The sequence below is a fragment of the Protobothrops mucrosquamatus genome, unplaced genomic scaffold (assembly GCF_001527695.2).
Source record: "Protobothrops mucrosquamatus isolate PMUCROS unplaced genomic scaffold, P.Mucros_1.0 scaffold20, whole genome shotgun sequence".
Lineage (NCBI taxonomy): Eukaryota > Metazoa > Chordata > Lepidosauria > Squamata > Viperidae > Protobothrops > Protobothrops mucrosquamatus.
Genome location: NW_015386405.1, coordinates 3,199,474 through 3,211,790, shown reverse-complemented (window position 1 = coordinate 3,211,790; position 12,317 = coordinate 3,199,474). Strand labels below are relative to the sequence as shown.

Genomic DNA, 12,317 nt, shown 5'->3' with positions numbered 1-12,317 from the left:
GGCCATATCTCTAATATGCTATACAAAATATGAGAACACATAACTGTTCACTATGCGTGACATTTCTGTACTGATATTTGGATTATATCTGTTCCACAAAAATGGAGGCAGAGATTTACTTTGGATTAAACAAACAAAAAGAGAGAAGCAACCTGGAATTAAGGAGACATTTCTTAACAGTGAGGACAATTAACCAATGGAACAGGTTTTGCCTTTGTGGGTGCTTCAACACTGGAGGTTTTTAGGAAGAGACTGGACAGCCACTTGTCTCAAATGGTATAGGGCAGTGGTGGCGAACCTATGGCACGGGTGCCAGAGGCTGCACTCAGAGCCCTCTCTGTGGGCATGCGCGCCGTCGCCCCAGTCCTAGGCCTTCAGCTGGGTTTTATAAAACCTTTTCACTTTAGGCCTCCACCGCCGTGTGCAAAAAAAAAAGGTTCAATCAGTCAATTTCAACTTTTTGCGGGGGAAAAAAAGATCACAAAGTTGGAATTGATTGATTGAACTTTTTAGTCCCACCCAGTCTGCCGTTACCACTGCAGCCATGCCCACCCAATGGGCCATGCCCACCCAATGGGCCATGCCCACCCAATGGGCCACACCCACCCGGTTCTCGACGATGCATAAGTGGGTTTTGGGTTGCAGCTTGGGCACTCAATCTCTAAAAGGTTCGCCATCACTGGTATAGGGCTTCCTGCTTGAGCAGGGAGTTGGACTAGAAGACCTCCAAGGTCCCTTTCAGTTATATTCTGATTGATTGATTGTTAAAGAAAAGCCTGCATTGGCTGATTATGTAAAAGACAGCCCAAACCAAGCATTGTTTAATGCAATTAAAAATTGGAAGTTAATGTACGGAAACACAAAGTGAATATCAAAATAAGGTACTAAAACCCCAAACTGAATCTGGCAAGGGAAAAAGCATTATGTGGTCAATTTCTAGATCAAGGGGAAAGTGGGTAAAGATAAAAATCTGGCTGAACATTAAAAAAAGAAAGAAACTGAACTCTTGGTTTTGGCTGCATAAAAGCAAGTAATTCAAACTAGTGTAATCAAGGAGATATTTTTTTTAAAAAAAAACAACACAAATGTTTCAAAGTGTAAATTGTGCAAAGCAGAAGAAACAGTAGATCATTTAGTCAGCTTGTGCATGAAGATTGCACAAACGGATTATAAACAATGACATAACACAGCTGGCAAACTTAACTTTTAACTGGAACATACATAAAAATGATCACATGCCAGTAAAGAAAAATTGATGGGAACATAGATTTGAAAAAGTAGTAGAAAATGGGGAGGTTAAGTTTTATTTATTTATTAGGAAATTTATTTGCCGTCCATCTCATATCCAACAACTCTGGGTGGCTGGAAGCATGAAAAATACTGTGGAATTTCCAAATACAAACTGGGTCATAATACACCAGATTTGCGGTGTGGTTGAAAAGAGGAAAGCATGGATAATTGATGTGGCAATTACATATGCAATGCTAATACATACAACATCCTAGGTCACGGGTGTCAAACTCGCATCATGTGATGTGTTGCGACGTGTCGTGACTTTTTTCGCATTGCAGGAGCTGGGGTGGGCGCGGCCTCCACATGATGCAACCGGCCCATAGGCTGGCAGATTGACACCCCTGTCCTAGGTTCTTAGGAAGAACTCAGTAGGTATGAAAGCCAACACCAACCAAATAACTGGCATCTGTGATTGATTTTCTACACCAGAAGAAAGCCAGATTAAAATTTTGGCTCCACATGATTCTTAAATATTATTATTATCTGTAATCCGGCAGCAATCTTTCTGATTGCCAAGATTAGCAATATATATATATATATATATATATATATATATATATATATATATATATATATATATATATATATATATATATATATATATATATATATATATATATATATATATATATATATATATATATATATATATATATATATATATATATATATATATATATATATATATATATATAAAAGATTTTGAGCTCCAGTGATCCTGTCAACCTTAAATCAGTGGTTCACTATTATTATTATTATTATTATTATTATTATTATTATTATTATTATTATTATTATTATTATTATTATTATCCAGCCTTATTAGGTTGTTCTGGCCTTAAAATGACTCCACATCTACTTCAGAACAAATGTTTCATGCTAAAAACAGGCCCATTTGAGCTTACGATATTTCAAATCTGAAATGTTTTGCATTGTTTACCCAAGATAATTTTACATTTACTCAGAATTTAGTCCTACTTTCCAACTTTAATTAGAAGGAACACCATCAACCCTAACATCATTTCATTACTTCTCTTCAACTTCTTCAATTATCCTCTCATCCTCAAGAAAGTCCATTAATTAGCAGTTACTCTCATTGAAATCCTTTTATTAAAAATGATAATGAGTAATTAATTAAACTTTAACCCTATTCTGAAAGTAATTTAGTATTGAGCAATTAAGATTTGCCAGCCCTTGGGTGACCTTGTCTGGGATCAGAAGCTAAGAAGGTTCATATCTGGTTAGTACTTGGATGGGAGATTTCCCAAACTGTGGGATATACTGAGAAGTCACAAAATATCCCCTATAAAGGCTGTGGCATATCACTTTTATATTCTTGCCAAGAAAATTGTATTAAGTCACTAAAAGTCAAGCTCAACCTGAAGGAGATTTTGCTTTAATTAAGATTTAATTACTGTTACTATATTACTATTGAACAGAAACTAATTAAGCAGGCAGTAGCCAGTAAGAGAATAAAACCTACTGAAAAGCCTTATAAGCTCTGTTTAGTTTCAAAACAGCAATATTGTAAGCTCTGTCACACACACAATGCTATAAATGTGTGTGCCTGTGATATGCCGCGTATTTCAGAACTGAAAAATGACAGAATCAAGGAGAGGGGTTGTAATTGTTTTTCCCCCAAAAAGAAAATTACCAAAGAAGAGCAATTCCAGACTAAGAAATTGATGTGAAAATACCTGTGATTATAGAATGAATCTCTCTCACACACACACACACATATTATTCAGATTAAATCAAATAATAAAACACTGCTTTATATCTATGCCTCATCACTTAGGCAGAAGGTAAAAATGAATCAGGAAAGCTAGCAAAGGATAGGGAAGGAGCCTCTGAGGATACTGCCTTCATGCATGATGCAATATGCAACTAATAACCTCATCCTCTGTCAGAAATAATGTAGTTATTCCAACCTTTCTTATGCAGTGACTGTGTCTCCACTCCACTTTGGCTCCGGAGGAGATGCTTGTAACAATAATTGATATTTTGTGCTTAGTTATAAAGTTGGAGGGTATCCAAAGTCTAATCTGTTAAATAAGGACTGGAATATTTTAACCAGAATGGTCATATGACTGGCAGGACAACATATGTAAACTAAAAAAAAATATTGCAAAACAAGAATGTTTTTAAACTAGAATGCAGTCTTTAGAAATGCATTTCAAGTCATCGAGGTTTATTTTGAAGCAGACGTATATAAGACGCTGCTGTGAAATAAAATTGTTATTTATGGCAGAAAGTAACCCATCGTTCTTTCTCTATTTGGAAATGTAATTAATTATATACTAACTATAAAATAATAAGCTACTCGCTAGTGAAGGTTTGCCTAAAATAAAACAAGCTATGTATAGATGGGCCTCGACTTATGACCACAATTGAGCCCAAAATTTCTGTTGCTAAGTGAGTTTTGTTAAGTGAATTTTGCCCCATTTTATAACCTATTTTGCCACAATTCTGAAGTGAATCACCACAGTTGTTAAGTTAGTAACGTGGTTATTAAGTGAGTCTGGCTTCTCCATTGACTTTACTTGTCAGAAGGTCGCGAAAGGGGATTGCATGACTCGGGGACACTGCAACTGTCATCATCATCATCATCATCATCATCATCATCACCATCATCATAGTAAAGTTGGAAGGGACTTTAGAGGTCATCTAGTCCAACCCCCTGCTCAGGCAGGAAACCCTATACCATTTCGGACAAATGGCTGTCCAGTCTCTTCTTAAAAACTTCCAGTGTTGGAGCATTCACCGCTTCTGGAGGCAGGTTGTTCCACTGGTTAATTGTTCTGTCAGGAAGTTTCTCCTCAGTTCTAGGTTGCTTCTCTCCTTGATTAGTTTCCACCCGTTGCTTCTTGTCCTGCCTTCAGGCGCTTTGGAAAATAGCTTGACTCCCTCTTCTTTATGGCAGCCCCTGAGATATTGGAACACTCATAAGTATGAGTCAGCTGCCAAGCATCCGAATTTTGATCACGTGGGAATGCTGCAATAGTCATAAGTGTGAAAAATAGTCATAAGTCACTTTTTCAATTCTGTTGTAACTTCAAATGGTCACTAAATGAACTGTTATAAATCAAGGGTTACCTGTAGTATGAAATTCAAGCTGTACAGTTTTATTCATGTTGGTTAAATCAGAAAAAAATATACATTGGGACTAAAGTCTTAGGGGGAAATATTCTGTAGTTCAATAGATCAAAGTTACCTTGTAATCAGACTTTGAATTAAGATTGTAGAGGGATTCAGACATTCTGTATTTATGAGATGTTGTGTCTCTGTGTGCATTATTCCTACTTTCATTATTATTTCTGTATAAACTATCTTCAGCCTCTTTCAGTTTGTAAACTTTCACATAATTCTTTCAGCTAGACATACTCATGTTGTAACTTGTTACAGCAAGAGAAAGAAAAGAATTTGCCAAAGATATTCACAGGGCTTTATTGTAGATTAGTAACTTGAAACTGCTTATTTCCACACCTAAATCCATCACTTACGCCATGTTTTTAAATATCTTTTGATATCTTTGAAGTGCAAGCTCCCTTCCAAGTTCCTCTAATTCTTTAATCTCAGCTTTGATGATAAATTCTCAAATCTTGCTATTAATCAACCTGTACTTTATTCTTTGTCCACATTTCAGTTTGAAGTGGAACATCATTAATAATAGAGGTCTGGCTACTTCCTGCCTTGTTTATTAGAAAAGATGAGGGGAGATGTCTGTCCGTGTGTTTCCTTTTTCTCTTCCATACCAATTAAAGAAAAGATGTATTATTTTCTCACAATTGTCCCCATTTTATTAGATTGCATATAAAGAATTGGCAATCATTACCTAATGCTGTTAGAGGCAAACATGTTCAGGCTCTCCTCAAAAATGCATATATTTCTCTCATCCTTTACCACTCTCCAGAATGATTTTAAAAGAAGGGGGGGGAATGTTATTTTTAGGCAAAAAAAAAGAATATATGAACGGGGGGGGGGACCCTGAGAAGTAAGCTGTTCCCACTATAATTATAAAGCTGAGAAGTACTATACATGAAATTTAAGATTATAACGAAAAATGTTATTGAATGAACAGATGGATGGATAGATGGATAGATGCAGTGGTGGGATTCCGCCGGTTCGCACCACTTAGGCAGAACCGGTATCTATTTTTTTGCTGCCCAGGCCCAAAATGGACTTCCAGAAGCGGCATCCACACAGAGAACCGGTTGTTCACATATTTGAATCCCACCACTGGATAGACAGACTAACTTTAAACATAGAAGAGCACAAAAACATGAAGAATCATCTGTAGAATGGAACCCTGTTCTGGGAAATGGTATTCCTTCCTTACATAGTTGAATTCACCTTGGGTTTAAGGAGAGGTTGCTGCTCACAAGCAGGAAAATCTAGAAAAGGACAAGCAATTAATTATGTCAGTGGATCTGCTTGATAAGAGAAGACCCTTCTCACAAATATCTAGCCACATGGAGCACTGTTTCAAGCAGCCAGGAATTGCTTGTTCATTCACTCAGACTCACTGTGACTGGTAACACAAATGAATGTGAAAATGTGTCAATGACATGACATCCTAATGCTATCTCTGGATAGTGTTAAAAAAGATTCATTTTGCTTTTATATAAGAAAAGAAGATACACATTTTATATCTTGTTTTTTGTTTATGTATATTCTAAGGGATTTCACAAGAACTTCAGTTTATAAGATCCTATAGCACCAGCTGTTTAACTTTCCCTCACTCCCTCATTACTCCATAAGTAGTATATATGTCCTAAATATAAATCCGCTGTGTACGAAACAATCAGTGATTATCCCAGAAGTCGTTGGCAGATTAAAAGATCTAGAGGCTCTGGTTTAAGCTTTAGTTTTCAAAGCCCCCTCCTCAATAACATTTTTTTCCCTCTTGCAGCAACAATTTTGACTATTTGTGTATGCATATGCACATTTACACATATCTCTTTCTGAGTCTGTGAGTTAAGTTTATTTGTTTTTGCCATTTTAATAAGATTAAGGCATTTTTTCTTGATCTGCAGCTGCTATTTTGTCCAAGGTTGCCACTTCACAATATTCATTCCATTTCTGCGTCCTGGCCTACTTGTTCTATGGCTTTCTCTACCAAACTTTTACAACCTTGGATTTTCAGGATTTAATAGCTCATCCTTTGAATTACTCAAGTCATGATTTTTTTTTCAGCATTGCTGATTACTGACATCCTTCCTTGTTGAGCTTTGAGCTTTTAATCTTTTCTACCTCCTGTCTCAGAAATATCAGGGCAAAATTCACACAGGCATGATCTCTCTCTGGGTCCAAAGGCAGTCTGCAGAAGGTATCCTGCTAACATTTGGAGCCAGCGTTCCCTTTGTCTTTGCTTTCAGAAGTAAAGCATGGTATTTTTTTAGCAGCTTCCATTTTCTCCTAGGCTTTCTCATTGACTCCATCATTAGTATGATGTGCCATCTTTTTTCACTTCTAGATCCGTTACACTTCTTAACAAGGCGTCCTTCATCTTACCATCATTTGTCCTAGTGGTCTTATTGCATAATACTGTTACTATTGTTTCTTCATCATACTGTGTGTGTGTGTGTGTGTGTGTGTGTGTGTGTGTGTGTGTGTGTTATAGATAGTATTGCATGGAGGGTAAAGCAGCAAAAATGTTTTGGTATGGGAAGAATGAAATTGAGAGAGCATCCCAGAATGGCAGTACTATACATAATCATAAAGTAGTTCACTTGTATTTTGAGTGCTAAGATAAAGTCATCAACCTGAGAAATATAGGACATGCGGCAGGCAGGCAGGTAGGCTTCTGTCGTCTCAAAGGTACTTTTTCAAAAGACAAGTGGACTTTGTTTTTTTCTTGAGGAAGACATTTTATTTCTCACCCAAGAAGCTTCTTCAGTTTTGGGTTTTTTTTTTCCTTGAGGAAGACATTTCGCTTCTCATCTGAGAAGTTTCTTCAGAACTGAAGGAAAAAACAAAGTCCAGTTGCTTTTTGAAAAACCACCTTTGAGTCAGTTATGACCTGTATGGCTGAGAATCTCCAAAGACAATCTTCTTTCTAGTTACAAGACAATGCTTGCAGAGGTATCTGACTTTTAATAATATTTTATTAACATTTTATTCATTTGTTAAATGTATATCTTTTTTCCAGAACTTAAGGCAGAATAAACAATACTCTTTCCTTACAGCCATTATTAACCTTACAGGTAGTTTGTCATAAGAGACAGTGTGACTTAACATCATTCATTAAGCTTTTACGTCCAAGAGTAGAGTCAAATATGGATTTTCTTGGTCCTAGCTTATAATATAGCAACTATTACTGTGGTGTAATGTGGTCTGGATTCCCAGGAGGAAGTGGATTTCAGAGGAATAAGGCAGCAAAGTTCAGAGAGGTTTGATTGGGAAGAAGAAGGAAACTCAGATCCTCTCTAGAAGTTCTCAGAGTAGATCTTTAATGATGTGAATAGTTTCCTTTAGTTGGGTAAGATTCTATCTATTTATAGGTGAGGAACAATAAAGGAAACTGCTTAGAAGTAACTTTGTGTATGTTTCTTGGTTTTTGGAACCTGACATTTTCACACTGGTCACACTAACTCACTAAATCATGTCCCTCTCTACTATAATATTCCTTGCCACTCCCAAAAAAGTAATTTCCATTACATAAAATTTTTAATGCATTTTGGTGGGAATCAAAGCACTTATTTAACAATGCCACATAGTAAAAGATCACATCTGAGTACCACATGTCCCATTTCAGATGACTCAAGTAAGGAAAACAAATTGTGTACTTTAGCCCTTAGTGGGGCTTAGCTCTAAGTACCTAGAACAGTGGAAGAATTTTTCTAACATTCAAGGGCCACAAAAGTTTGAAGAGAGATAAGATAAATAAATCTCACCAAGGATTTTCTAAATTTCAAGAAAGAAGGAAAGGGAAACCTATTGAATCTTGCTTTTCTTAGAGCAATATTACTTCAATCAGAACAGAGCTGGAACGGACCCTCGAGGTCTTCTAGTCCAACCCCTTGCTCAAGCAAGAGACCCTATACCATTTCAGACAGATGGCTGTCCAGTGTTTTCTTAAATGATGAAGCATCTACAACTTTTGAAGGCAAGCTGTTCCACTGGTTAATTGTTCTTCCTAACAGTGACAACAGTTAAGCAGTGGAACATAATATTATATACAGTATTATACAGAATATCCTAATTATCAAAACCAAGAATCATAGTTTCTTAAAAGTTGGTTCCTTGATGAGTTTAGATAAAGCTCCTTAGCTGGAAAAAAAAAAAAAGCAATGGAAAATAGTACTACGCACTTTGGAAATTCCTGAAATTCTAGAAAGCTTTGCATAGGGGCTGAGAGCTTTACAATGCAGTGCACATGAGCATACCACTGACGGATAAAAGCATGGCTGGCAGGCAAAAATGAAATAATTCTCTAGAAAAGTAAGTATAATATGCAAAAATATAACAAGCAAGGTACTGCTGGAAGGCTGAGTCAGGAGTTTCACTTAAATTTAACTCAGAAGTCTTTGAAGGCTGTGCAGTTTCTAAAATGGCTAAAGATAGAGATGAAATAGAAAGGAAGGCTCTTAATGTATTCAAATTGATCAGCATGGATTAGTCTTCCAAGTGATTAGCATGGGGAAATGGAAGGGAAGAAAGCTACAGGGGAGAATTCACTGTGCCTTTAAAACTGACCAAATTATTCCTTACAATTTTATTAAACGGTTGAAACCAATTTCCTGCTTTAATTATCAGGCATTTATCTCTGATGGATTAAATTGTGCCTTTCTGGTGTGCCTTTATCAAATGTATGGGTGGCGGTGAAGATTTTCCAGGAGTTTTTTTTTCCCCATTGTCATTAAATTGCCAGAGTTTAAGAAATGAATAGGCAAGATTGGCATAAGATTTAATGATGGCTACTAGCTCTGGCTGGCTTTTGTCTTTCAAAAAGATGCATGCCAACGTAGGAAAGAAAAGAGGTACAAGGGTTCCCTCATTTTTGCTTAATTTCCTTCCAGGATTGCTAGCAAGTTTCTTCTACACTAATTTGACTTACTCACAAGATAATCCAGGAGAAATATTTCCTAACCTCAAACACCTTCAGATTAGCTACCACTGCATTGCTTGTGTGAAATACCTCTTTGAATAATGTTTGCAGGTGTGTAGTTGTATCTTCTGAATAACAGCATTTCTGAAGAAGTTTTCTCCACCATTCTATTCCTTCTCTTTTAAAACAGAGGTGGGCAGCCATTCAGTAGGTAAGATGGAACATAAAATTAAACGCTTGCAAGCTTTTAAGGCCTTTTCCTCACTAGTGATTTAGGACAGGTTGATATTATCTCCCAGCCATCTTTGAAATGATATACCCTCTGTTCTCATGACTGTTATTTTGTAATTACAGAAAATGCTAGAATAGAAACCATTTCAAAAGTACATAACAAGTTCAGAGGCAGGAGCTGCCAACATCTCTTCAAGGAAAATAAATACTTCATATGCGTTAAATTCCCTGGCCTTTCTTTTAAAAAAAAAGGCTTTAGATAAGTATGTGTTGGTGCTTTTATCACTCAAGTATCCATCAAGAACCAACAATACATATATTATTTTACATAATATATGAGGAAAACATCCTTGCCTCAAGAAGCAACATTCATATTGCTGGTGAAATGCAGCCAAAGTTCCTTGTCAATTAAATATTTTTGAAGTCACAGAACTGCCAGAAAAGCACTAGCATTTACTTTTTCCCTGAAACATTCCCACCCTGCCAGTTGATAATGTGTCAAAAAGGAACACATACAGTATGGTGTTAGCCTTCTAAAGATATTGTCAGGGTTTTGAGACCTAAATGTTGGAAGCAACACAGAAATGATATGCTGAAATAATGGGGGTTTTTTTAGTTTTTTGAGAAATTATAGGAAATATAGCCTATCACTGAAAATGATGCCTCAGCTATCAACATTCTGAAAATTGTCTGAAAAATTTGTTTTTTTCACCTCTCACTCAAAGGACTGACTGGAGGAAAAACGAGAAAGAGAGAGAAGGGAGGGAGAGAAAGGGTCAGACAGACAGACTTTCAGTGAAATGTATATAATTCTGAATATTCCAGAATATGATTTGGGAAAGCCACTACTATGATGAAAGAGAATAAAAGGGGGAAAAAAAGAACAGCTTTTAGTAAGCAGAATGAATCTCACGAATATCTGACGCTGAGGTGTTTACATTCTTATTGCAGCGAAGATAATATAATTATCTGTAGGCCCCTCAGCTCTCTGGTCAAAATATAACGCTGATAAATGTTTTCATGAATAGAGCAACGGTAAAAAAAAAAAAAGAGAAGAGAAGGGCATTGGTTTTGACATAATACCTAATTAATTTCCGTTTCAATTTTCTAGGTACTTCTGTTGTTCAAGTCACAGCCATTGATGCTGATGACCCTTCGTATGGAAATAGTGCCAGAATTATCTACAGCATACTCCAGGGCCAGCCATATTTCTCTGTGGAGCCAGAAACAGGTGTTGTAGTTATTGTTCTTAATTAAGGATTTCTGCCTTGTCAGTAAATGGTACTCACATTATTTTTCAGCTGCATGTCATATTCAAAAGAGCTTAAATTCTCTTAAAGTATAAGAGAAAATGTTACACTTACTATAACTTAATTCAGATCTGGGTACTAATTGGGTAGCAATTAAATTTTGATATGGATTTACCTAAGAAATTGTTTCCTAATCTGAAGCTAGGTGAAAAGGGTTAAACAAAGGTTTCATACCATAAAAATGATTAGTAATAGCTATTTCAAAGATTCTGGGAAGTTACATAAAGGAGAATATTTATAGCTCAGGGTTGAAATGGGTTGGTTGTAGCTCAGGATTGGTGCCTTCTGAGCTTAGTTGTTTTCTTGCAGACATTTCATTACCCAAGCTAGGTAACATCATCAATATTAGTAAGGAGTAGAGTTTGCTCTCAGTTTATATTCTAGCAGTTTGCCCTTCAGTGGGGATGGTCATAGAGGTTCTTTGATTGGGCTGTTTACTGTTAGCTTGCTGGGTAGATTCATCCCCACCAACACTGACAGGGCAAGCCACTGAAATATAAACTGACAGCAAACCGCACTCCTTACTAGCATTAATGATGTTACCTAGTTTGGGTAATGAAACGTCTGCAAGAAAACAATCACGCTCAGAGAGCATCAAGCACCCAACATTCTGTAATTTATCTGAATCCTGTGCCTGGTACTATATACAATTTATATATTGTTAAAATGATATAGTTTAATTTCAATAGGTCCAGGGGCAAAGCAGCATAATAGATGTTTAAAAGATGCTGTATCTGAATGAAAACTCACAATTCAATTCTATAGAAAACTTTAAAAAATGTTGAAAGTTAATAATGGTGATATATATGATGCATGGAATAAGTAATGTGAGTATCCAATTTCAGAAAATCAGTGGAACTAAGTTTGAAAAATAGTTTAAACTCTTTTGTACCTTAAACCTTCATTTAAGAAGATTTTCAAAACACCTTTCCAACTATTGCCCCATTGGTTTGTTATCAGTGGTATGCAAATTTTAAGCTATGCGTCTCTTAAATAAGTTAGGAATGTGGCCAACAGACTCTAAAATCTTGGGAACTCAGGAGGCTGAGTTCAGAGCAAGTTATTCTATATTGGATCACTGTCTGATCTTATACCATTTCAGAGAGAAATACTCCTGAGAACTAAAACATAATCTTTTTGTGACTTAAAAGCAGTTTGAGACTCTATTTGTAGGGTATTTTATGGGGAAAGATAAGGAAATCCTGAATTGTCAGAAGGCAGTTTTTTCTCATAATGCAATTATACTCTTAAGTCCTTTTTGCAGATTTGATATAGTCCCAATAGTGCTTAACTAATTCAATCCCCTCACTCAACATGGAGGGAGAAAAGGTATGTTTCGGCTCCAACAGTGTTCAGATTTTATATGAATGACTTAGCAGCCTCTTTGGAATTGTAAGATTTTCTAAAGTGATTTTCTACTAATGGGGAAAAGC

At 36.2% G+C, this 12,317-nt stretch overlaps 1 protein-coding gene across 1 annotated transcript in view; it reads left to right on the top strand.

The window, feature by feature from the left end:
• LOC107282946 (cadherin-10) overlaps nucleotides 1-12,317 on the top strand; it is a 92,049-nt gene that overhangs the window by 52,262 nt on the left and 27,470 nt on the right. The window contains exon 3 of the mRNA XM_015810784.1: nucleotides 10,686-10,805. Coding sequence (XP_015666270.1) covers nucleotides 10,686-10,805 — 120 coding nt within the window. The remainder of the gene's footprint in view (nucleotides 1-10,685; nucleotides 10,806-12,317) is intronic.